Genomic DNA, 27794 nt, shown 5'->3' with positions numbered 1-27794 from the left:
TCTATTTATTTATTAGTTGCACCAACAAAGTTTACATCATCTCCTCCAATACACACGCTTGACTAAATAAGTTACGAACTAAGTGTCACCTCAATTATAGGCACATACGGCATACATTAATACCAACATAAGTTATTGACATAAAATTTAACAATATTTCTTGTATTAATCTTAATAAACAATTTAAGTCGAAATACAGAGCATAAATAATTATAATTCATTCGATAATTTAATTACAATAAGAATATAACAATAAAGAAGAAAGAAATGAATAACATATAATTCATATGAAAATGTAAAATAAGATAAAAGTATCTTTAACAGGGCCCTATCTGTTGACTGTTATAATTGGATATTTAGAATGTTCACAGCATGTATGTTACTGCGACTGCTAAAGAAGCTTTTTAAAATATTATGATTTTATAAACTCAATAAAATGTTTTCAGTTAATGAAAAGTTTGAAAAATCTCACCTGCCTTTGAATGTTATTTATATTTTTTCAGCATAGAACCTAGAGAAAATTACAATAAATTTTTTGCAGATTTTTATGCAAGGCCTGCATCGACACCAACATCATGTGCTTCATCGCCGCGGGGAGAGGAACCGGCCTCACCACATGGGGCCATTTCTCAACCTGCATTTTTTCATCACCAACCCTATGCTAGGCCATTCTTTACCTCTGGCCGGCGAGGACCTGGCAGACCGAGGAAGGAAGGTGCTAAGTTAGCAAGAGAGGGAAAGATTGTTAGGAGGTAAAACTGCTAGCCAAAATGATTATTCCTGTACAGTACATATTAAATTTATTAAGAAAATATTCATTTGTATTTGCAAAAATAATCCACAAATTATTTTAAAATCAGTCACAGATATTTTTTAATTTTTAATTGTATAGGTATAGGAGCAATCCTGGCTCTGTTCGAGGAGCGAAAAGACATCGCGTGAGCCGTGACGACGCTCTTGACGATATGATGGATGAAGATGATTTTACCATGCCGGCGCCAGAGGAGCCGCCGTATATGCCGGAAAAATGGTATTCTATTCACCATAATATTACAATATTCTACAATGCGTACTAACTGAACAAGAAAAATGAAAAGAACAATTTATATATAATTTGCAGTATTGATTACTTACTTAATTGAATAATGTAATTTTAGGCCTGGCAAAGTCTGTGCCTTATGCAATCTTAGCGAGCGCAGTCAATTGGGACAAGGAGAGATGAGACAGTTCTCTTGCAACATCGAAGGAGATGGGGGCTCCACACCAGTAGTGACAAACTCGGGGGGCGCTACTCCCACAAGTGTGACCACACCTAGCACACCCACCATGCCAGTGCCGGCTGGACTGGCATCACCACCACCTGAACTGGTAGATGTAAATAGCCAAGCAAGTCAAACGACTATGCCTCTAAGTAGGCGTCAAAAAGCATTCAACAAATGCAAGTGAGTTATATTATTTTTTCGACTTTTCTTCACCACAAATAGAATTATTAATGCAATTCTGAATCAAATATTTTCAATTACAATTTGGATGATCGGTAAATTATTATTTTTGTTTCGCAGAACACCTCTCTATAACATGGAACATACTGATGAATTGTCAATAATTGGACATGTGGACTCTATAGAACTACCAGCAGTTGTCAGCTCTAGAATGTTCTATGTTCATCGCTGTTGTCTTGAGTTCAGTCCCCCATTTCAAGATCAAGTGGCTGCTGCTTCAAGTATTGAGGAAGATAAGGAACAGCTGGAAGAGGCCAGAGTTAGAGGGATTGTAACTATGGCTTTGTCTAGGAAGTGCGCCTTTTGCCAAAGGCATGGTGCAAGCATTCCTTGCAAGGTATAATATTACATTTAATTAATTCAGTTTTACTGAGCAAATTTTTACCTTTCAATCTTACAATATTTTTTATATCAATGTTATTCTTGCAGATGAGTTGCAGTAAATATTTTCATCTACCATGCGTTCTTGCGTCTGGTGGCTTTATTGATTTCCATACCAAGTCTTCCTTTTGCAAGGACCATTTGTATCAAGTGCCACTTATATGTAAGTGTAATTCAATCATTTTTTTTACATTTTTCTTATAGGATATAAGGAAAATGTTTAACATTATTAATTTGTGTGTAGGTGCAGCGGATACGGAATGCCGGACGTGTAGAACTATTGGCGATATAGCTAATCTAATGACTTGTGTGATATGTGGTGCTCACTACCACGGTACTTGCGTTGGACTTGCACAGTTGCCAGGTTTGTAGATTTATATACATATGTTTTAATATAATATGAGTATTTTTTATATCACAGCAACTCTTTTATACATTTTTTAAACCAGAATATAGGAGTGCTCAATGTGTAGTTCTCAACTTATAAAAAACATTGTCACCTGTGGTCAAGAGCTACATTAGTGACTGCTAGTGGTAGAAGTTTTCATGTGGATAAAGTGTTACTTTGCGTGTGCAGGTGTGCGCGCGGGCTGGGCGTGCCGCGCGTGCCGCGTGTGCCAGGTGTGTCGCGGCGAGTGCGCGGGCGGCTCGCCGGCCGACTCGCGCGCCGTCGCCTGCGAGCACTGCGACAAGCTCTACCACGCCACCTGTCTGCGCCCCGTCATGGCCACCGTGCCCAAGTACGGGTGGAAGTGCAAGGTATGTAGGCGTCAAGATAATTATTATTATTTTATAGTCCGCACCAAACTTCTAGACCGCTCTGAATACAGAAACGAGTCGTGTTGCAATAGCAAATTGCAGATTGCAAATTGTAGTAGGACGAAGACAGCGCGGGTCCCCCCGGTACCCGTCCGCTGCCCGCTCGCGCCCGCGGGGACATAGTTGCGTTAGTGTGCCCCCTACTGTTGGTGCGGAGTATATGCTTGTAGTTGTGTTCGTCCGCATTGGCTATCTGATTGTCACTGGCACTTGCTCGCAACAACTTCAGAGCGGAATAGAATAGGAAAGCATCGCAAGTTTAAGTTTATAAACAACAAAGAATTTAAATGTGTATAATCAATTTGTTGATGATTGATTTGTTAATTTATTATTGAGGAAAGTATTTTACAATAATTAACCATAAATGATTTCAAATAAAATACGAGGAATAATGTTAATTATGATATTTCCTTATTGAATCGTTCTTTTATAAAGCTGCTATCTCTTTATGCCTTCAAAACTAGAAAAATAGTTAATACACTGATTTGAATTTTTTACACAATGCTTAATTTCTTTATATGAATATTTCTTTGTACTTTGTATATAAAAATTCTTTAGGACAGTTTCCATATATCAGATTAATCTACAACAAAGCGTGGTGGGATTTGGCTAGGCAATATACCATATATTGCCTTGGCTATTGTTATGCAATGACGTTTTATACTACGTTCTATGGTATTACATCTATTGTGTTGTGTGTTTAGTGTTGCCGCGTGTGCTCGGACTGCGGCGCGCGGTCGCCGGGCGCGGGCCCGTCGTCGCGCTGGCACGCGCACTACACCGTGTGCGACTCGTGCTACCAGCAGCGCAACAAGGGCTCCTGCTGCCCGCTCTGCCGCCGCGCATACCGCGCCGCCGCCTACCGCGACATGATCCGCTGCATCTCCTGCCGCAGGTCACTACCAACACTAAATCTCACTCGCACGTACACACGCACTTGTATAAACTTCGTACAATAATACCTCGGACTTACACGATTGGTGAGACCGAGTTATCACTCAATTTGTCAAAAGTAGTCGGGGTATGCATGTACATAACATCGTATGGTATGATTTCGAATGTGTTGAGTCCGCGCAACAAATACAAATGTTTATATGAATAATTATGGGATCAGTAAGGGTTACTATTCCACAAATCTCGATTATGAATTATTATCCACAATCGAGAGTTGTGAACGCTCAAACCAAAGAAGAATCGACAACGAGATTGATTTGAAAATCACGTAACTCCGAATTCGCGTAGGTCGGGATAGCGTAAGTCGAGGCATTACTGTATATAATATGGACGCATACAAGCGCCACTCTCATAGACCAACGTGCACGCTAATATGCGCTCATACAAACATGGCACATAATATGGACGCATACACGCACACCGTCACATACCACATCTGTCTTTGTCGCACACTGGTCTATTCAGTGTCAACTCTCGTTTTAAATCTTACCATGCTCTAGGTATCGAAATATCTACATCTTAAAAATTAATTCTAACATTCCAATTAGAAAATTGGTTTAGCTTATTATTGTGTTTTTTGTAAAGGTGTAATTTCACGTTCACCGCAAAAAAATCATTTAACATTACGAAATATTTATAGTACAAATTATGCAATATTGTTTTCAAATAACTTATGATTACTAAATCTTATTAGGTCTATTATCTTACTAAATTTCATTCAGGTATGTTCACGGAATGTGCGATCCTGATGCAGACCCTCAGCAGTACAGGCAGAGGAAAGAACAGAATCCGAGTTATGAATATAATTGTCCCATGTGTAAAAGTCATATGCAGTTAGCTGGCTCTAAATCTGGATGTAAGTATTAATCTCTTGTATGTCAAGTATCACAATTTTCATATTTTCAAGTGCATAACTCGTTTTTAAAATACATTTGAACAGGTTTGCTTATAGTTTTTTATTTCAATTTATTTCTTATTTCTATGAAAAGCTTTTGAGGAGGACAATATGGCGTCAACGTCGCAAGATTCGTCTTTTGGCGACGAAAACTCACAACATGAGCAGGATCCTCTTGCAATAGAATCAAAGGTAAGTTTTTGTATCTATGTGGAATAAAATTTAATTAAATTTTGGTAAAAAAAAACTTACAAAACATTTTTCTTAACAGCCTGATGTCGGTCTCGGCAAAGGGAAACCTTTCACGGTGTCTTCCAAAGTTGCAAAGAAAAAGATTGGAGGTTACAAGTTAAAGGGTGGGTTTCCGCCCACGGGAAAGCTGGGCTTCCAGAAACGGCAACGTTCGGTGTTAGACTTCGGGCGGAAGAGAGGCTCTAAGCCTAAAATGCGGGGAGTTTTCGGAGTGCCAGGATTGGGGCTGCAGAGGCCACAAGCCCCTGATAATAAGACTTCGGAGGATGATCCAGGTAACTTGTTTTAATTATTATTGTAAATATGGTTTCTTGTTAGATAAATTATTTAAATTTTATAATTAGGGGGCACTATATTACCTTTAGCATTGACGGTAGAAGATTTAGCTTTTTTCGGAAACTAGGTATGGAACAAATGTGAAAAACTCTGATGCTAAAAGTATATCTGTTATGGTCGTTTATAATTGCTTTAGACTTATATATAAGATACAATGTTTGTTAACTTGTTATTACTGTTACAGGCATGGAAAATAAACTTGTTCTATGTTCGAGTAAGGACAAGTTTGTGCTAACTCAAGATTTATGTGTGATGTGTGGAGCTGTTGGGACAGATTCTGAAGGATGTTTGATAGCATGTGCTCAGTGTGGACAAACTTACCATCCCTACTGTGTTAATATAAAGGTAAAAGATAATATAACTACATATAAAGTTCTTTTTACATAATTGTCGTGGTAAATTGTGTCTCAAGTGTGTCTTACTGTACTTATTTTTCTTGTGTTTTATTAATATACCATTGGATAAGTTAAGTGATGACATTTGTATTAAAGTATTTTCTCATGTTAAAATGAGGGGTGCAACTTTTCTACAAAAAAGATTGTTGTTGTTGTTGTTGTGCGAGAATCTCGCGAGAACGCGAGAAAAACCCGATGATTCATATCGGCTTCACATTCTCGTTTCTTGTGCTTTTCTCGCGTTCTCGCGAGAATATGGAGCGGGATTAAGAGTGCAATTCGACCTACGTTGTTCATGTGTTGTAGGTGTCCGCGGTGATAGTGTCTCTGGGCTGGCGTTGCCTGGAGTGCACGGTGTGCGAGGGGTGCGGGTCGCGCGGGGACGAGCCGCTGCTGGTGCTGTGCGACGACTGCGACACGGCGTGGCACACGTACTGCGCGCGCCCCGCCCTGCCCGACGTGCCGCGCGGCGCCTGGCGCTGCGAGCGGTGTCGACGCTGCCTCGTCTGCGGCACCACTGATACGGCGCTCTGGTGCGATAATTATACGGGTAAGTCGCAAGCGTACACTCCTGCACTGCACCTACAAATTTGCAAGTAACTTGTGACAAGTCTAATACCTGGCATATCTTCAGTTTGGGATATCCCTTAGCTCTAAATTTGTTTTGATTATTGACAAAGTATTATTTAAAAGCCTAAGGAACTCTCCACATATTTTAGTTTATCTCCCATACCATAACCTTCAAAATAGAACAATAAAAATGTATAAATTAACACAGCTTTTAGTAGACATTTTTAGTAGCAGTAGACAAATACCCAAATAATAATATTATATTTTTATTTATTTACTCATATCTTCCATCTAACATTACAGGGTTGCCTAATGCGTTAGTGCACTTCACCTAATACCTCAACCAGTTACAATTCTCCGATATGATTATATATTATTAAATTATACATTATTTAATTTAAAATAAATACAAATTAAATAATATATTAAAAATACATGTTAATTTAATTTAAAACATTTGAAAACATGTATATGTATTTCATGTTTAATACATATATATGTATTTTATGTTTTCAAATTATGTGTGAAAAATATATATATATATATATTTTTCAAATATAATCATCTGTCGTGCAGAATGTGCGCCTTGCGCGTCACTAGTGATGTGTTGCGTGTGCTCGGAGCCGTACTCGGACGGCGAGCTCATCATCCAGTGCTTCGGGTGCCGGCGTTGGCTGCACGCCGCCTGCGATAACATCCGCAGCGAGAACGACGCTGAGCTTTGCTGCCGTGCGGGGTAATTATATTATGTATATGAATCAAGCTCGCTATCAAGATTTAAACTCCGTCATAATAAATCGCTCAAAGTGTCTTTTGGTATAGCCATGTAGTTTGCCTGTATAAGGCTTATGTTTCAAGTAGAAAAGATTGTAAGAAATATGAGGCTACATCCATTCATAGTTTTCCTTTTTCAATAGCACTTTACAAAATAATTGGTGTTAACTTTTCATCCATTTTTTTGTTAGATATGTAATAGACTTCGGATTTTGTTATCAAATCTAAATTAATGTTAATAGTCTTTATAAGTAATCCCTTCTATAAATTAAACTACAAAGGTCAGTTTTATGGTTAATTGTTTTTGTATCGATGATTAATATCGTATCGTTGTATTAGTGAAGTGAATCCTTGAAAATAATATATATTCTTTTATATATCTCATTGTGGATTAGTTGTGATGTTGTTTCAATATAAATAAATAAAAGAAAAGACATAACCAACTTGGAATTTATTTTAACTTTCTCAATCTGAGTTACATATACACACATCAGCAACTGGAGAGTAAGAGAGCGAGTGAACGAACGAATGACAGAAAATTTACAAGGCAATACTATCAATCTATATTTAAACATCCACTTTCTCTGCAATACATATAACTTAAATAAGACTAATATAAACATTACTATATACAAGTTGTCTTCCGCCGGGTACGCGATTATGCCTGGGGAGGGCCGTGCTCCAATAGTCTTCTTTCGGAATTTGTATATATACACAACGTTGTGTATGTGTACACAACATACATGGAATTTGTATACGTACACGACAAACTTCTGTAGCGTGATTTAAAAAAGTGTAACGTCATCTCTTGACTAGGTAACGGGAATTCGCCACACACCTGTAACACCAAAGCTAACAAGCTACCATCCCCAGGTACAAGTGTTCGCTGTGCCGCGGGCGCGACGTGCCGCCGCCGCACGTGGCGCGCGCCGCGTCGCCCGCGCCCGCGCCGCGCGCCGCCCCGCGCCTCACGCCGCACGCGCTCGGCCTGGCCGGCGAGTACTACGTCGACGACGTGTGCCTCTCGCAGCGCGGCGCGCACCACATGAAACAGCTCGAGGCGGAGATGGGCATCACGCACACGAGACGCAAGAGACGATTCAAGAACGACAACGTCGAGAAGGACGCCGGTGAGTTTTGTGTTGTTGTGCTACGGGTTGATGGGAGCGTTCGCGTGACATGGTTGTGGTGTATAGTCCGCGCCAAACTGCTAGTCCGCTCTGAAGTTGTCGCGAGCACGTGTAGTCATACAATTTGCTATAGCGACGCGATTCATTTCTATATTCAGAGTGGACTAGCAGTTTTACGCGGACATAACACGGTAAATGACGCAAACTGTAGCGTTTAATTTGACAATTCGGTATGTACAATGCATGTGAATGCTCCCAGTCAATTCCTTTCTTTAGTAAGTACTAGTGTAATGTAAACATAAATTATGCAAAAATATCAGGTAAAAAACAAATGTTATATTTTAACGAAATATTTTTTTGCACAATACAATATTTCTTCTGATATTTTTGTAATAATTATGGTATACTTAACATAAGTCATTAAGATATCAAATCAAAAAATATATTCATACAAGTAATCCTTTAAATAAAATCATATACTAAAAAAAAACACCTTACATTTAACACAAAACTAGATACATATTAGAATAACAGATACAATACTAATACCTAACAGTAGATACAAATCAGATTGTCATCTTGATTTCTACCTGTGGTTCTACCATGTATCTAATGAAAGTTTTTAAATTTTTGACGCTGGCATTATGGATTAGAAATAATGGCATCTATTGAAACAGTGGTTCAGAACGCAGAACCAGACGCGGGGGACGACTCGAAGCCCGACAGCACTGCGGAAGTCAAGGAAGAGCCAGGTATGTTCCTCTCTTAATACTTTTTGCTGAATGGAACAAAATAAACTAAATAAAATGGTCTCTTAGTGTTAAAATTTAATTTATAATTTAAAATAAAGAAATTGTTAATATGGATAATTCCGCACTATTAAATAATATCATTTGATATCAGTATAATTAAGAACATCAATATTATAATAGGTATAGTTAGATGATATCTATTTAATATTTTGGGGAAGTTTTACGAAATTATTTTTATTCATTATTTACAGTCAAAAAATTTTTATAATAGAAATCACTATCCATGCCTCTAAATTTTACACAAAAGACATTAAAACAGGTATACAAGCGAACACAAACCTGAAAGAGGGTATTCTGTGGAACGTGGCCAACGACGGACCAGCCCCAGAGGGCTTCACGATCTACACGACGGACTCCGGGCTGACGGTGTTGCGGCGCAAGCGGCAGCGGAACCTCAACAAGCTTGGCATAGGCGGGTTCGTGGTGCGACAACGGCAGACCACCATAAAGGCGCAGGAGAACGACGAAAAAGATGCCGAGGGGAATGCTGCCTCGGGAGGTGAGCGGAAATGTTCTAATTATTTTATTTATGCACTATAATATTAAAAATGCTTTAGATTTTGAGGTAAAAGCAAAGATTTATGAAAAATAAATGTCCTCACAGTGTTTACATTGTTCATTGTTAGAAAGAAAGGTCTTCAAGTAATTTTATTTATTTGTATGCACAATGTTTAGTTAGTGTAAAATTCACACTTAGTGAAGTTTCTTCTTTATGTAGTATACTATTTTTGGCTATTCATTTTTAGTTCTATAGATTTTTGTTTAATAAGTACGCGTTTTATATCTAGAATCGCCGGGTTACAAGCGCAAGCCCCGCCGCAAACCGCGCTCGAAGCTCATGGAACAATTTCCGTCATACATGCAAGAAGCGTTTTTCGGAAAAGATTTATTGGAACCTGTGAAATCTGTCGTAAGCTCAACGGGTACGTTCTTTTTATATTTCGTCTACTATTTACAGTTTTATATCAGACTCTGGTATTGCTATAGTTTTCCTTTTTTATAATATAAAAGTAGCAGACGAGCATGCAGTCCACCAGATGGTAAGTAGCTATTGCAGCTCATGGACATCTGTAATTAACCCCAGATAACATTAGTTTCCTACTTGAGGTCGCCCACAGATGCACCGTTACCTCTGAGGACTATGCTGCAATGTGCATATGCTGCACATACTTATACGGATGTGTCTCGTACCACACCCTTCAAACCAGAACACAGTAGCGTTTAAAACTGCTGTTATTAGGCAGAAATAGGTGTGGCGGTGGTGCGTCTCAGTCGACACACATAGGGTTCTACCACTTTCGATTGTACTTCACATCATGTTTGGTATATGTTAGTAAAACGATATTGTTATACTTTTCGATCTCTGTACAGCTCAAAGTTCAGCCAACACTCCTTTTGCAGGCAACCCGCTGGAGAGCCCGGGCACGCCGGAGGGCTACCGCGAGCTGCGCGACGCGGCCGAGCACTCGGACAGCGACGGCGACGACGTGCTGCCCGCGCTCACGCCCTTCCCCGGCGACAGCTCCGTCACCATCTGCCTCAACACGGTAACGCGCATGCTGTGCTATGGAATGTTTATCTTAAGTATTAATGTAGAAAGAGTGGAAAAACTAACTGAGTAAGTAATTTTTCGAAGTAATTAAATAATCTTTCGGATACAACATAAATAATTGTTTGGAAGATTTTCCATTGCTGGTTGGTTCTTGGTGTTTATATGGTAGGATGGATTAAATACTATTCATTGTATTATAAAAATAATTAAAGCTCAATAAGGTCTATTTGTGCATATAAAATCTCTTATACAATGACATGTTTATAATAAAATCCAATTAAGACTTTTAATTATTGTTCTCCAGAAAACTTTGATTTTGTATAATCCATCTTAACTGTACAAAATGCTTGTTACAGTCACATTACCAATATTCATTACAACAATATTATTATTCTATGTGTCTTTTCTTCTTACTCGACTACAGGAAGAATTAGAAGTCCTCCAGTCGCTAAAGCCGAAAGATGAGAAGGATGATTCCTACAATGGCATCGGCTTAGACGGAACCAAGATCAAAACAGAAGTGATGGACGACGGTCAGCTGAAGCACACGGAGGATTCAACGGCGCTGAAAAACGCGATACTAGGCCCTCAGCCCAGCGATACGGAACCGCCGCCGACCATAGCCACCGAGAGCATTCCGACAGTTCATAGTACTAAAACGGAGACTAGCGGTAAATATTTAGCCTTTAAAATTACGTACTTTCATTATTGTACTTTACAGCTTCATGTACTCAATGCCCCACGCTAGGTTCTACGGTCTTCTGGGTAGGACAGTCGCACACAGACATCCAGACATAGAACAGAAATCTTAACCGGTCATTTTCATGTTTGATTACCCGGCGATGCATGTGGCATGATGCCTTCGCCATGCGGATCATGAAGATATTAAATTACGAGAATAGATTAATTATCTATTTAATTTGTAATCATTTTCATGCCAAGAATAAACACAATACTACATTTTTAAATAAGATTTGCAATATTTCGACAGTGGCGAACTAAGCTTGTTGGAGCTCGGGCGGAGTGATAAATGAGGCCCCCAGTCTAAGAAGTTGACCTAATTTTACAATCCCTTTTCATATGTTTACAAAGGGACTTGTAGACATTTGGAGGCCCCCTAGGATTAGAGGCCCGGGGCGCACCGCTCCTGCCGGCCCACTCTTAGTCTGGCAGTTTCGTCAGGCTCTATTTAAACAAGTCCTTATGTGTTAAACGTCACGCGGGTCGTCATGATACAATCGTCTTACAGAGACCGGTGGTTCGTCGCAAGCATCGACTATATCACCGAAGGACGACCTGTCGCTGCTGGGCGTCAACTTGGACGCGATGGTGCGCGACTCGCTGCCCGACATGGATAGTAACGATGTCGACGAGATATTCAAGGGCGTTTTGACTGATGATTCACAGGTATTTTAATTTGATGAGTTGTCGTTGCCGAGTAGTTTAATAAAAATTTAAAAAAAACGTGTGTGTGTGTCAGCTACGACGTACGATTGGAGTTTACTCCTTACGAACGATAATTATGATATATATCGAATAGAAAAAAAGGGTAAATGAACGCATCTGCTAAAATGATAAGAGAAACAAACATATATCTGTAATTATTCGGATTATTTATATTACTTCAATAATGCGTATTACATAAAGTATGTTACAAAATAATGTAAACACCTGTATTATGTAATAAATACTGATTACTGATTACTGATAATATAAATAATAACAATAATAAAAACATTAAAACTTGATGGTTAGGTTGCTGTTTATGTACGTTGTATATAGATGTATACAATAGATGCTACTATATGCATTTATTATACAGCATGCATACCCTGTACTCGGCAGCAGTATACAAGTTGTGGCAGAACTTCGTAATACGCAGGCGCGCAACACACACGTACAAACATACGCACACATTCAACTCTCAGACTGGAGGTAGTGAACTATACAGTGAGACTACGAAGTATCGCGCAAAGAGGAGACCCCGAGAATGAGATACGCTGTGTAATGTATTCCATCTCATTCTTTTACACGTTCAATCCTACAGATATATATGTTTGTCTCTTTCTACGTTACGCCTCAACTTTTCGTGTTACACTTGATTTTACTCCTCATAAAATTTCCGTACCGGGCCTTATAACTCAAATCGTTTCTTAAGGAGTAAACTCCAAATAGGTTTTCTTCTCATATTATATCCTTTTGTTATATAGATTTTTCAAAATCACTTAGTATTCATCCTTCAGTTATATAGTATAAGAAAACAATATTCAATACAATAATATACAATAGTATAAGAAAATTGGTAATAATCTGTGAGTATGGCATATAGAAAGAAAATAAATTAATTTCCTTTCATGTCTTTATATGTGTGCAAAATGTCATGTCAATTAATAATTAGATATTTTTCTCATTCATAGTCATTAGAATATCGAAATTATAACAAGTTTGTTTACGCAAAAGTAAACTGTAATTTTTTGATATCTAGGAGTCTCAAGAGTCATCAGTATCGTACGTGAACTCTATGGCAGGCACACCGTATTCGCAGCAGCGGCAGCAACTACAGAGTCCAATGGATTACGCGTCGCCGTACCACACGGAGTTTGGTAGCAGGTACCATTGATTGGGTTCCTTTTAAATTACTTTGACTGAATTGTTTCCAATCTAATACTATGTGGTTTCTTACAAAGCGAAACAATTTAACTTTTTTTTTATTTGAAATGTATTTTATTATTGTTAACTTTGTACTCACATTCAGGGCCCCAATATGACCAATGTAGTGCTTTAAGTTACTACAGTAAAAAACAGTCAATGTGGTGTAAAACTGTGAAGTTGTAAAGTCAAGTCTTGAGTTAGACGGAAACATTTGAAGGTGAATCCTTTGTGGTTCGACTCCGGCGGCACCACCGAAACACCTTTTTCTGCCTAATAACAGTAGTGTTAGGCGTTGCTGTGTTTCGTTTTGAAGGGTGTGGTAAGGGAGATATATTTTTCCGAGGCGTTTCAGCTTAGTCCTCAGGTTTAGCGGCGCATCTGTGGCCGACCTCAGGTAGGAATATCTAATCCTATCTGGAGTTGATTACAGATGTCCATGGGCGGCAGTAGCCACTTACCATCAGGTGGACTGCATGCTCGTCTGCTACTCCTATATTATAAAAAAAAACATAGTTCAGGATTTGACGTTAGTTCTCCGGGTGTTACAGCAGCCCGCTGTTCCCGGAGTGCGGCGCGACGTGGGCGGACACGGGCGCCGCGCCGCCGCCCTCCTACAACCAGCGCAGCGCCGACAAGATGCGCGCGGACGAGAGTCAGTACCCGCACACCGTACTCTATACTTGACACCGACGCTAATCAAACGCCATACATATACTTACTTACATAGAATAATTATGTCAAAGTGTCAAATTTTGCATGTCCTACAGGGCCAGAATTAATTGTACATGATTTTTTCTGCATATAAACGATTTGATTACTTAACACGTAATAATATCTTATCGATTGATTTAGGTGTACATTTTACATTTGACAAAAAATCTTAACATTAATAAAAATGTAAATAATACCAACACATATTATGTGATATATTTGCTACTACTATTAACGCTAAATATGTACTAAACAAAACCTAAACATTTGCAATATATAATTTTACATTATTATAGGCTTAGGCTCAGCGGCCACTATATCGGCTGTATTGTACGCTAACACGAATCATCCGGAATGGAAGACGGAGTTTCCAAACTGGGTGGATCGGTGCAAGCAAATATTAAAGAAGTGGCGAGCGTTGCCTTCCGAACAGAAGGCGCCGTACCTCCAACGCGCGAGAGACAACCGCAGCGCCATCCGCATGAAGAAAGCCCAGCAGGTACGTCGGCTTGTCGTATGCTCACTGTGGCGTGTGCTAACCCAACTCACTTACCACTGTGTTGACAATGTGTGCCTCACACGACCCTCCGCTGACTCCCCACACTGAGATACGTTTGCTAACAAATATTATATAGCTTCACTAGCGTCGATAGCCTCGGAGCCGCGACGACGTGTGCGTGCAATATTGCACGCTTATCGAGTTGATCGAATGAATATTTGCGTGCAAATGTTCTTAGTGTGCGATAGTCAAAAGTTTGCTTTCAAGTACATATTGTCGAAATATATTTTGGAGAGTTTAGACTTGTTAAATGTCGAGGGATAGTAATGTGTGCTCTAAAATGGGATTAAAACCGAAGACACACGAAACCGATGATTTTATATAGTTTTTTAAAAAATACTGTGTGTCTCTGGTTTGAAAAACGCAATGCTGTAGATTCTGTCGCTTGTCAGAGAGCTAGCACAGCTGTACATACCGAAATTAGATTTTACACTTAGATTTCACGAACATGATGTATTATTTCGTCCTGAATTCATTAAATTATGTATCTGTTTTTTATCATTGGATAGGCATAAAAGTTTGTGTAAGTTTAGTTTTAGAGCGAATGGATCTACAGTACATTAGTTTTATCAACTGGTGTATTCTACATTATGATTGAAAAATACAGTCAAATACGTTATTTTATACATAATTTATTTTTCTCAATGACCATACCCTAATTCGAAATCTAAGTATTAAATGTAAAAGTTTTTACCACAAACTTATTAGTCCGATTGTTATTTAAGTTGAATAGCTTTTGGTATAATAAGTTTCAATGAGGTTCTTATGATGATATGAGGAAAGTATCATATTAAGAATAACACTGACAAGACTAATGCGTAATACTCTAAAAAAAACACTAAAGTAACGTAAAAATATATAGTCCAGAATTAATAGGATTAACTGTATATTCATAACGTCTTAACACGTCTTAGAAGTAATATTGTAGTTCTTATCTACGTTTGGGGTCATTGAAACGTAAAATTATTTGTTATTTTGGTTAAGTTTTAGTATGTAATTATTCTGAAATTGTTATCGTACATCACATAGATGAATTTTTGACATTGATGTTACGTTAATTATATTTGGTTTGTAATAAATAATAATTGTATCGGTCGATACGTCCATGCCGGTGAAAGATATCGGCGGGTGCAGGCAAATCAGATTCATCGAGTACCCCCGTACCGGCCGTCGCACCCGCCCATATCGATTCCCCGAGCGACCGGGAACGGCACCGTCGAGCGAGCGAGCCGCATATACTAAGCACTGGTTGGATTGCGGCGCGGCAGAACTCGGGCAGCGCGGCCGGCGAGCCCGACGGCAGCCCCGCGGCCGCCGCGTCGCCCGCGCCCGCGCCGCCCGCACCCCCCGCGCCCGCGCCCGCGCCCCCGCCCTGCGCGCCCGCCGGGCCGCCCTCCACGGCGACGGTTCGCGCGCCCAACGTGACGGTGACGGCGGGCGGGCTCCTGGAGGCCGACGCGCACATCCGCGTGCTGACCCCCTCCGAGATCATGCGCACGCTGCCGCGCCTCGCGCACCCCGCGGCGCCCGCGCCCCCCGCGCCCCCGGCCGCGCCCCCCGCGCCCGCCGCGCCCGCACGCGCACACACGGTACCGCGCCGCACGCCCCTCGCATACGCACCGACACTCACACCTCGTCTCATTCTCACATAAATATACTGCACTTTATTGCATACAGTACATGACGTTCTCATTTCCAAAATCTTATATATATATAATTCTCGTGTCACAATGTTAGTTACCGTGCTCTTCCGAAACGGCTTTACCGATTTTCACAAAATTTTATATGCGTATTCAGTAGGTCTGAAAATCGGCTACTATTTTTCATACCCCTAAGTGATAAGGATTGCTCACCCTTAAGATTTTTTTATCTATATGGCAACATGGCAACACAACGTTTGCCGGGTCAGCTAGTTATCTATAGTTATGGTAATTAATTGACGCGAAGTATTCATAACGTGTATTTTATTTATTTTATTTACCTTGTTGTCTGTAATAATCCAAACATCTTATGAAACAACAACACTCAATATTAATTATATATTTATTTATATATTTTGATACAAAGTAATATTTTTAAGAAACATATTCATATTCAACACTATAATGACGCAAAAAGTGTGTGTGTATGCGAGACGCTTTCCGAACGAAATTGTTGGGTGATCGCGCGTTCTTGCACCTCGCGGTCCTTAGCACTCCGACTCAGTTCCAATGTAATATAATTGTAATCACCCAACAAAATTTTTGGCTGTTTTATGGCGTTGTAAGCTGTGTGATTATTTTACTTTGATTTTATTTTAGCTTCTTTTGTATAAGAGGACCAATTTAATTCCCGAAGCGCCTCCCGGACTCGTGTCCTCTGTTTCCGTAATGTTGTTGTTTTTTATTTCGCTTTGCCTTGGTAGTGTTGGCTTTAACATGGTCGTCGGTGGCTGGTTGTGCGTGCTAACAGTTCTAACATTAGCTGTACGTAGTTGGAGGTTATGTGCGTTGTTTGCGTTCACGTTTAGAGCTTTGGAAGTTAGTTGTAAGTTCACAGGTAATAGCGTAACATACAATAAGAGGATACCACTAATTGTTTTTGTTATAATTATCAAACTTTTTTTTCACAATTTTTATGTTTTGTTACAGTATCTGCTGCTGTATATTTTGATAGCAATAATCTAATAAACGATGATTCATCAACGTCTTACATCTAAAAAATATTAACATAATTGTAACACAAAACCATAATTCAATATTAAGTTTATTGTTCAATTAATATATATAAGTATACATATATATTATTTTTATTACATGTATATTATAAGTATCGCATTTATTATTATAAACTTAATGTTTAATGCAAAATGGTGAAATTTTAACATCTTTCAGCATGACATCAATATATTCAAACAAAATGGCATTAAGTAACTTATGGTTATTATTAATTTATTATCTGTATATAGCATTAAAACTATCAATTATTATTGGAAAATGTACAAGTAACTGCTGTAAATTACGTACGTTCGAAAAAACTAAACTGGTCATTAGCATACTTAAAATATTGTCTGTTTTTTGCGAAGTAATATTTTTCACCAAATTAAAAAAAAATACATAAATAATAAATGTAATTTAAGCATGACCACTTTAGTTTAAATTTTTATAATTTATAGTTTGAAGGAACAACTACGCTAACATAGTACGTGATGATGTATCACTATTGTCATAGTAGCGAATTTTACAAAATGATTTGGTAAATATATAATTTTTGAGGGTTATATACATATTATTTGAATTTTATACAGCTAAAACATCGATGTATCGTTAATATTTAAAACCAAAATTATTACAGACATAATCCTTTGTATAAACAATAGTTCATTTACATCAGGGCATTTGTTACAGCTCATATTTTTTAACAATTTTATAAATAACTCTGTAATTCGTATTCAAGAAAAATATAGTATATAATAGAATTAATATCCTTTACAAAAAATTCGAGTCCTTCAGGCTGTAAAGTAGCTTGTATAGCAAGAGCATGCCTATCAAACTGCACTCGATTACTGTATGCAGAAGTATTAAGTGATATTTGTGTATATAGGAGCAGGAGCGCGCGTGCGGCCAGCAGCGGAGCGCCCGCGAGGCGGAGCAGGAGCGCCAGTGGAAGCAGTTGCAACAGATGCGGCAGCAGCAAACGCAGCAACAGCAGCAAATTATACACGATCAGCGGATACAAGGTATCTTTGTTCGAGATTTCAGGAATGCGTTGCAATTTTGAAATACGCCATATATTCGTATGATTAAAAATTGAAAATTATTTTTTTAACAATAATAACGATTGCTTATATTAGGTAGGTTATATAACTTACCTTCTTGCAGAATGTAAAGAATGGCGCTCTTGTTTTTCCTTATGTGAAATAATGTAGGTGATTGTTGCTTGAAGTACTGTTTTGGTCCCCAAGCAGCGATGCAGCGGCTAAGGGCGCCGGACGGCAGCCCGCCGCCCGTGGGTCCTGGTGTGGGGCCTGCCGTAGGTCCGAACGTAGGGCCTGGCGTCGGGCCGGGAGCGGGGTCCGTCGGACCTATCGGCGGGGCGGGCGCGGGCCCGGGGGCCGAGGCGCCCCGCAGCTCATTTCCCGTGGCGCGCTTCCAGTACGCTTCAAATGACGACATCAATCGTCAACTGCGCGATTTATTGCAGCGCCACCCGGATAAGATGTGGCCTCCACGTAAGTTTAAACTGCATTCTTGATAAATTTCTTTAAAATATATTCTCCATTAATTCATTGATCTCGATTATTATTGCACTAAAAGCCTTATGCTATCTAACTGACGGGTTTTAAAACGTATCACACATCTGATGAGTCCGGTGTATTAATAAAAGCTTCAACTAAGTTATTTTTGACTGAGTGAGGGTATATTCCGTGTATAGGTGGCGAGGAGAGCGGTGCGGAGAACCAGCCGTTCCGGCAGCCGCTACCGGTGGGGTTGCGGCCCCGTGCTCCCCTGCACCCCGCGCATCGCCCCGACCAACACCATAGTAAGATCACACATGATAACTATCTAGTGTCATATTATTTTTTATACATTTTTTCTCTGTTTCTGTATACATTGGTATCTCAATGTTTTATTGATGTATTGGTATTGTATATAATTGTTACTGGTCTGTTTGTAATGATTATCCCACCATCTAATTGGTGGTGCCTTAAATAGGTGTTTTTATATATTGCAAGTGCAACTCCATCGTGAAAACATTTAAGTCGGTAAACAGCAAAAACACTTGCACAGAGAAGCAGAAATCATAATAGACATTGCAATGATATGTTTTAATACGAATGTCCAGTGAAATAATCAATCTAATTTCAGTTATAATGCACCAACGTCTTATTACAACGGACGGCAATCAGCTACATCAAAACATTGCCAACTCCGCCACGCAGCAAGTGATGGATCAAAAGCAGAACATTGTATCACAGGCTAATGGTAAGACTTTCTAATTAAGTAACTCACACGAGCTGTTTTATATGGTACTGTTTTATATGGTATGGACTGTACTGGAAATGGATAATTATAATATTGAATTTGTATATGTACAAATATATTATAGATATATTGAACCTGTATGTATGTATACAGGTTCAATATATGCACTTTGAAAACGAGATAAAGTGATTCAAATATTATTATAAAATTAGGCAGAATAGGCATGATGACAGATTTTGAAATTATTTCCTCTGTAATATAAGTACACGTTTATTATTTACGAAAATAATATTATTTTACCAATAAAATAAGTCTAAATGTTACGGTTTTTTCTGCCCATTGAATTGTGCGTGAAACGCTCGCAAGTGTGACGGCATCCATTTGAACTTTTAGTTTATTGATAATATAAATAATTTTAAAGTTTATATTAAAGTTGCAGTTGCAGATATTTGCAGATATTTTGCAGTGTTCCTTCGAAATTTTCTTATGTGGGTAAAAATAACAAAATACAACTATTTACAATTTTATAGTACTTTGACTTTTGAGTTGTGAGACTTGTGACAATGACAACTGACGTGCTGTCAATTGACTGCCTCACGGTGCCCAGTGCGGTGACGTCTGTTAGTTGTCTAACCTGACGTTTAGTGTTTACCAATGTAGATTGCGTTCCGTTTTATCATTTTCTTTATCTTATTACCATTATTGTTTTAATTTTTATTTTTTAATTAGTAATTTTATAAAGCGTAGTGTATTTCAGTATTTGTATTATGTTTATATTTTAGTTACATATTACCTGTGATTCATAATATGTAGCTGGTAGGTGTTAGACCTAAATGATTAATGTTTGTTTGTTATAATTATTATTTTAATATTGTTTGCCTTTTTTAGTATAATAGTTGTAGTTTAATAGTAATATTTATTTTCATGTTATGTCAGCAACTAGTAGTAATGATAGCTTGCCTTATGTATCCTTTTCTTCATCTTCCGACGAGTTAAGCAGCGATGACAGTTTTCAAAGCATTTCCTCCCTACATACCACGTTAGAAACTCATTTTTGTAATTTGCAGAAAAATTTCAATGTCTGTCACATTAATGCACAGAGTATTCCAGCAAATTACCCCGATCTCATTAGTACTTTTGATAGCAAAGATATTCATGCAGTCCTTGTTTCAGAGTCATGGTTGAAACCATGCCTCCCATCTACATCTTTCTCACTTCCGGGCTTTCACTTGATTCGCAATGATCGCACTGGCCGGGGCGGTGGCGGTGTTGCTATTTATTTACGTTCACACATCCCCTTTTCCATTCTCCATATGTCAACATTATCTCAACCTGGAAGTGAAGCGGAGTGTCTCTTTGTCGAAGTTTTATTCTCCAATGCCAAGTTACTCTTAGGAGTATTTTATAGTCCCTCTTTAAATGTAGACTACTTCTCCTCTTTCGAAAAAATTTTGGAAGATCTTTGTCCCATTTATTCTCACTCCATACTTATGGGAGATTTTAATACATGCCTTCTTAAAAACGACATAAGAGCTACTCGTCTGAAATCTTTAGCAGAAGCAGCCAATTTACACATTCTACCTCTTTCTGCAACTCACTCATTTCCAAATTCTATCCCGTCACTTCTTGACTTGATATTTGTATCCTCTCTTGACCATGTATCTAAGCATGGTCAATGTGCTGCTGACGCTTTCTCCTACCATGATCTCATTTTTCTATCTTATAAACTAAAACCTCCCAAAGCTAAGTCAAGGATACTTCTTCGGCGCAATTTTAACAACATGGACATCGACGCTTTCCGTTCTGATATTGCCAAAGCTGATTGGAGCCCCATTTATAGTGCTGACAACATTGACGAACAGGTGGCTATCTTTAACTCTCTTCTAGTGCAGATTCTTGATTTGCATGCCCCTGTTCGTCCTGTTCGTGTCCGTCATCTTCCTGCTCCTTGGTTGACTGAGGAGATTAAAGCAATAATCGCCAAGAAGAACAACGCCAAGTCGAGGTACAAGTCAGATCCTAGTAATAAAAACCAACTAAAATATAAGATCATTAGGAATCGTTGCAATAAGGTGTGTAGAGTTGCACAACGACGCCATATTCACAATTCTATTCAAGATACAGATCCGGCAAAAGTCTGGAAGTTTCTTAGATCGCTAGGAGTTGGGAAACCGCGTAACAATTCCTTCCCTAGTAATATTAGCCTCAACTGTCTTAACCAGTTTTTCTCAACTATTTCTTGCATTGATAGCAACTTGAAACAAACTACTTTGAACACTCTTTCTGTACGGCCCGCTCCTGACTATCCCGCTTTTTCATTTAGTCAATTCGACAGTCGTGATGTTAAGAAATGTATCCTCTCAATCCATTCGGATTCCGTTGGAAGTGATGGCATGAGTCGTAATATGATCATTCCCATCCTAGATCTTGTAACACCCGTCATCACATACATCCTTAATTATTCTATTTCCCGTAGTTTATTTCCCTCAGTATGGAAAGACGCTCAAATTATTCCCTTACCTAAAAAGACAAGTCCCGTTTGTTGTTCCGATTTCCGTCCAATATCCATCCTTCCATTTCTATCCAAAGTTTTTGAGCGTCTTATATATAACCAGCTTAGTTCCTTTCTTTCCTCGCATAATCTTCTAAATCCTTACCAGTCCGGCTTCAGACCTGGTCATAGTACGACGACTGCTTTACTGAAAGTTACGGACGACATCCGTTTGGGAATGGACCGGAGGGAGGTAACTGTGTTAACATTACTTGATTTTAGCAATGCATTTAATACAGTGGATTTCGACATCTTGCTTGCTACCTTACAGTCTCTTAACATATCTCCGGCTGTGATTGACTGGTTTCAGAGTTACTTGTATGGGCGCAGACAGCGAATAATGGTTAATGACAGCTGTTCAACTTGGGCAACAATTACTGCTGGCGTACCGCAAGGTGGCGTGTTGTCTCCTCTCCTCTTTTCTATTTATATCGATTCAATATCTCATAATTTATCTTCATTCTACCACCTTTATGCCGATGACTTACAGATTTATTATAAATCCCCGATTGATGACTTACCTAAAGCCATCGGTATTATAAATACTGATCTGACTCGTATCTCGAACTGGTGCCAGTTGCATGGATTAAAAGTAAATCCAGAAAAAACCCAAGCTATTGTAATTGGTAGCTCTAGATTATTGCATAAGGTCGATTTTGCTCATCTACCTTTAATTTTCTTTGACGGCATCCACGTACCTCTAAGAGAAAATGTGAAAAACTTAGGTATCTACATGGATTGCTATCTTTCATGGGTTCCTCAGGTCAACGAGGTGAGCAGGAAAGTGTTTTCGGCCATGGGATCCCTCCGGAGGCTTCGCAATTTCCTACCAATTGCGACGAAAATCTCGCTTTCATTATGTCTACTGCATCCTATCCTTGACTATGCAGATGTTTGCTATCTAGATCTAACCGTGGAGCAATTAAATAAGCTTGAGCGTATCCAAAACTTATTTATCCGATTCATATTTGGAATTCGTAAATATGATCACGTCTCTGAGTATCGTAAAAAACTCAAGTGGCTCCCAATTCGCCTTCGTCGGAATACTCATATACTTTCTGCTTTATACTGCATCTTGTTTAACCCTAACACACCTAATTATTTAAAAGAGCGCTTCCATTACTTGCATCTGTCTCACGATACACATTTACTGCGCTCCAATAAAAACCTTTCCCTATTAACTCCTTCTTCTTCTTCATCATTCTTTAGTAAATCTTTTACTTCAGTGGCTGTGCGCCTATGGAATGCCTTACCAATTACTATCCGACGTGCGCAGTCACTGGATTCTTTTAAAAATCAGGTAAAAGAATTTTATCTATCACTATAATCTGCTTCCTAGTTACTCTGTTATTTTTATACTATTCTATTATTTCCTACTTTATGTATTCTCCTCTTTCTTTCCTTTTCTTCCATTCTTTACTACTCTAGCTGCTGATATATTTAAAATATAACTCTCGCTACATTAAACTTATGTACACCTCTACCCTGGATCTCTTTTATACATTATTACTTTCTTCCCATTTGTAAACGGTTGCCTGGAAGAGATCGCTATTTAGCGATAAGGCCGCCAGTTGTACCTTTAATTAATTTTTATTGTGTATTTCTGTTTGTTACTATAAATCTGGTGTACAATAAAGAGTATTGTATTGTATTGTATTGTAAAGTTGGTCCATTTATCTGTTTTTTTCGACGTATTGTATTAAATATTTGATTCATCAGTACTGCTATCGTGCCTATTCGTAGGTGTGGTGGTATTAACTCCACAATTTATCCACGCAAAGTTTGACATACATTTTGATCTCCATTTTCGTTCTACAAATTGATTTAAGATATTGTCAATTTGTTTTTATGGTGGAGAAGAGTAATGGTACAATTGATTTGAGGACACTAATTTACATTATAGATTAGAAACATATTTTGTACCAACATACATAACCTTTTGTATTGGTTGTTACGTGTTTTATTTTTATATTTATCTAGTAAAACGTGCAGGTAAATAACATGAATGAAACATTTTATTCGATTAATGATCTCAAATAAAATGTCACATTTTTGTTAGGAAGCAGACAGTCGTACAGTATGTTTGATGCTAAAACATTATATGTTATAGTATTAAACTTTTTCTAGAATACAAAAAGCAAAACATGTTTTTTTTCTTTTCTAGCTAATGACACGAAAGCTGAAAGCTCTGATCAAGGGACAGATGAAATGGACATAGGCGATATGGATAAGCTAGAACAGGATTCAGGAAACATTGGCGAGGTAAACATTCTCATTTTTGAGATTTCAAAATGTTTTTATGTTAATATTTTATTCAGCTTAATAAAGTCATTTCTCGATTTTTGATTTTTTCTTTAAATGTTTTTTTTTCATATCATCTCAATTATAGAATTTGAATTTCTTTCACCTTTTTATCTTTTACAAAAAAGACTGATTTTAGCACATATTGCATTTTATAGGCAAGTTGCATTTCCTAATATATTTTTTGTTTCATTGGAACTCTTTATTATTTTTAGTATAGTTGTACCACCTTTAATTTTTCTGCACATCCGTAAGGTTGACTGGGAGAATATGCTATTTAACATTAAGTCCGCCTATTGCACCACATTGTTTTTAACATGGTCAATAAAGAGTAAATAAATAAATAAATAAACTCTACATACAGTACAAGCCAAAGATACATCTAACAGACGTATCATCCATATCTAAATAGAACTATAAGACCAGTCGAATTGTCACAGGCATAAAGCCCGCAAGAACGCGAGAAAGGCACGAGAAACGAGAATGTGGAGCGGGCTTAAGTATATAACATTGTCGATATGTCCAGGTGGACATCCTGGGTCTGGGCGGCGAGGACGACGACGAGCTGCTGCAGTCGCTTACGGCGGAGATCGGCGAGCAGTTCAACATCCTGGAGTACGCGGACCCCGAGCTGGCCGCGCTCAACGACGCCGAGCACCTGCTGGACGGCCTCGAGCTCGCCGACGACGTGCCCGAGCGGCACGCCAAGCGCGGCAACGAGTATGTGCAAATAATATTATACTATTCAAATATTATAATTGTTAAAGGTTTTTCAACGTCGTATAAATAGCTGCTTTTAATGTATCTATACCAGTTTCATCGAGGAATTGATTAGGCATGCTGCAGTTTGCAGATTTGTTGTATTCATTGAGAAGTTTCATAAATAATAACGGACATAATAGACAAATTCACTATATAGTGCCAGTTACAAATGAAACTATACATTTAATATTTATATATGACCTTATTATATGTTGTTTATATGTTATATTTTTAAAATTTGTAAAATAACATATCCATGTCATACATTTGTTATCTTATAAAAATATTTAAACATTTTTTTACCAGTGATGAGAATGATCAGAAGCCAGATATCAAACTGGACGGTGAACTCCAAAAAGCCGTCAAGAGTATAGAAGACGCTAAGTCAGAAGTGAAGACCGAGTTGGTGGAAGTGAAATCTGAATGCCAGGAGGTGAAAACGGAACCCCAGCCGCCGCCTAGCGTCAGTCAGATGTTTCAAGATGGCATGCCACGAGTTATTACTCAGACTCAACAAGCCGCTTTACAGGTCAGTGTTTATGCTTAAAAATACCAGTTAAAAAAAAACATAATTTGTAGTCAAAATTCCTTTTTTAAATTCCATGTGGTTTACGTCTGGTTTACGTAGTATCTAAGTGTATACGAGTGTACATATACTATATTTGTGCGTTATAATTGTATAGTAGTAGAATAGATATTTTCGGGGTAACAAAACCAAACATAAACCAAACGGCGCGTTAACTGTTTGTAAAGTTTAAAAATCCTGAATCATGTTTTTCTAACAAAAAACAAACAGACTTAGAATATAAGAAAGAAATAATATTTACGATATTACGATTTATTACAATTTTCAATATTTTCACATTGGGTGATATAGGGAAAAAGAACTATACAGTTTCACGCAGGATATAATAAAGTAAATTAATTTCCTTGTAAAGCGATACGTACCTCACAAAAGGGCAACAGCAGTAAGTGTATACGTGTGTGGTTGTGCAGTCGGCGATGCAGGCGATGAAGGCCGAGGTGAAGCTGGAGGGCGGCGAGCGCGACGACGGCAAGGACGAGTGGCGCGGCGTGCCGCAGCGCTCCGTCTTCTCGCACATGTTCGGCCTGCCGCTGCAGCTGCCACTGCAGGTGATAATAATAACATGTATGCAATATGCTGTGGGAGATATGGCAGTGACAGCCTACTGGTTAAGAAACTCTACCTCTCGATCGAGGGGACCGGGGTTCAAATCCCAGGCACGCACCTCTGATATTTCTAAATTATGTGCGTAATAGAAATTAATTATCACTTGCTAAAACGGTGAAGGAAAACATCGCGAGAAAACCTGCATACCTGAATTTATTAAAAAAAACTCAAAGGTATGTGAAGTCTAGTCTAGTCTAGTCTGGCCAATATGCACTTGGCCAGCGCGGTGGACTATGGCCTAGTCCTTCTCATTCTGAGAGGAGACCCGTGCCCGGCAGTGGTACAGTAATGGGTTGATGATAATGATGATGATGATGATGATGATGATGATGATGTTAACGTTCTTGTCATATTGCAGCAACAAACCATTCAGCGGCCGACACAGTTTGGGCAGGCTGGCCAACAACAAGTGATGAGTCAGCAGGTCGTGCAACGTCCGCAAGTGCCTTTCACTGGCGGTCAACACATGCACTTTACACAGGTTTGCATTTATGTAGATTTATTTTATTTATTTATTTATTTATAAGTTGCACCAACAAAGTGTTTTACGGTTAAAATAATTTGATCAATATTAAAATTAGACGTCTTTTATTTTTAAATTATAACAGATACTGGTGAACTTAATTTTTATCATTCAATTTTAATTCGAAACGCGGCTGATGAGTTTTATCATTACATTTCAGAATTTGATCTTTGTAAGTTTCACTATCCAATCATAGTGTTTTATATGATCTCGTTTCATTCCTTGCCGAAAGTGAAGATTTTTATACATTCACACTTTTTGCAGCATTATTTACGATTTGTTTACTTCCGGATGTGATCGTTTACGCTAAATAGTTTATCCTTAAAAGTAAAGTACCTTGAACTTTTTTTTTTTTATAATATAGGAGTAGCAGACGAGCATGCCGTCCACCTGATGGTAAGTGGCTACTGCAGCCCATCGACATCTGAAATCAACCCCAGATAGAATTAGATATTCCTACTTGAGATCGGCCACAGATGCGCCGCTACCCCTGAGGACTAAGCTGGAACACCTCGGAAAAAGTCTGTCTCCCTTACCACACCCTTCAAAACGGAACACAGCAGCGCCTAACACTGCTGTTATTAGGTAGAAATAGGTGTGGCGGTAGTGCCGTTGGAGTCGAACTACAAAGGAACTTCTACCACCTTCAAAATACCTTTTCGTCCCAGACGATAACGAACGCGGGCGTGTCCGGCGTGGCGGGCGTGCACGGCGCGCAGGGCGCCAGCATCGTGAGCGCGATGACGGCGCAGGTGCAGGCGGCGCTGGCGGCCGGCCGCCCCATCGCGCCCGGCACGCGCCTGCTCGCCGCCGACGGCGCCGTCGGCGTCGTGCGCCACGACCGCTCCGTCGCGCTCACCGCCATGCCGCACAATGGTATGTACACACTGACATATTACTGTAACAGATATGGAACTCGCTGTCTGGACTCACGCTAGACGTTAGCGCTAGAAGTAAATCCTGACGCTGCGCTCTAGCGCCAAGTTGTGTTCTACATAAGTATGAACACCATCTCATACTAAGTGATCAAAGCAATCTATATCAGTATCAACTCCAAATAGAGTTGATATACTAGAAGTTTGTCACAACTAAGCTGAAATACTCGTATAACTGTTTCTGTCTTTATTTACAAGCGTCAAACCAAATTGCAAGAAAATGTAATATTTTATTCAAAATAGTTGTGATCCTGTGAAACTACGAACGAATT

The 27794-nt window shown here is 38.9% G+C and overlaps 1 protein-coding gene across 1 annotated transcript in view; it reads left to right on the top strand.

Moving 5' to 3' along the window:
- Positions 1–27794, top strand: part of LOC140750283 (uncharacterized) — a 46486-nt gene that overhangs the window by 1047 nt on the left and 17645 nt on the right. The window contains exons 3-36 of the mRNA XM_073083728.1: positions 542–752; positions 893–1030; positions 1158–1442; positions 1563–1839; positions 1932–2046; positions 2128–2247; positions 2461–2642; positions 3407–3597; positions 4379–4512; positions 4646–4743; positions 4823–5078; positions 5324–5484; positions 5841–6084; positions 6681–6840; positions 7752–8008; positions 8662–8760; positions 9080–9319; positions 9609–9743; positions 10222–10367; positions 10797–11043; positions 11622–11779; positions 12858–12982; positions 13573–13676; positions 14032–14234; positions 17877–18012; positions 18238–18504; positions 18708–18843; positions 19119–19258; positions 23974–24071; positions 24637–24830; positions 25179–25401; positions 25869–26006; positions 26423–26545; positions 27256–27463. Coding sequence (XP_072939829.1) covers positions 542–752; positions 893–1030; positions 1158–1442; positions 1563–1839; positions 1932–2046; positions 2128–2247; positions 2461–2642; positions 3407–3597; positions 4379–4512; positions 4646–4743; positions 4823–5078; positions 5324–5484; positions 5841–6084; positions 6681–6840; positions 7752–8008; positions 8662–8760; positions 9080–9319; positions 9609–9743; positions 10222–10367; positions 10797–11043; positions 11622–11779; positions 12858–12982; positions 13573–13676; positions 14032–14234; positions 17877–18012; positions 18238–18504; positions 18708–18843; positions 19119–19258; positions 23974–24071; positions 24637–24830; positions 25179–25401; positions 25869–26006; positions 26423–26545; positions 27256–27463 — 5949 coding nt within the window. The remainder of the gene's footprint in view (positions 1–541; positions 753–892; positions 1031–1157; positions 1443–1562; positions 1840–1931; positions 2047–2127; positions 2248–2460; positions 2643–3406; positions 3598–4378; positions 4513–4645; positions 4744–4822; positions 5079–5323; positions 5485–5840; positions 6085–6680; positions 6841–7751; positions 8009–8661; positions 8761–9079; positions 9320–9608; positions 9744–10221; positions 10368–10796; positions 11044–11621; positions 11780–12857; positions 12983–13572; positions 13677–14031; positions 14235–17876; positions 18013–18237; positions 18505–18707; positions 18844–19118; positions 19259–23973; positions 24072–24636; positions 24831–25178; positions 25402–25868; positions 26007–26422; positions 26546–27255; positions 27464–27794) is intronic.

This window comes from Epargyreus clarus, unplaced genomic scaffold (assembly GCF_041222505.1).
Source record: "Epargyreus clarus isolate Ecla_fem2 unplaced genomic scaffold, WU_Ecla_fem_2.2 ptg000019l, whole genome shotgun sequence".
Taxonomy (NCBI): Eukaryota; Metazoa; Arthropoda; class Insecta; order Lepidoptera; family Hesperiidae; genus Epargyreus; species Epargyreus clarus.
The sequence above is the reverse complement of the archived record's forward strand: the minus strand, read 5'-3'. Positions and strand labels throughout refer to the sequence as shown.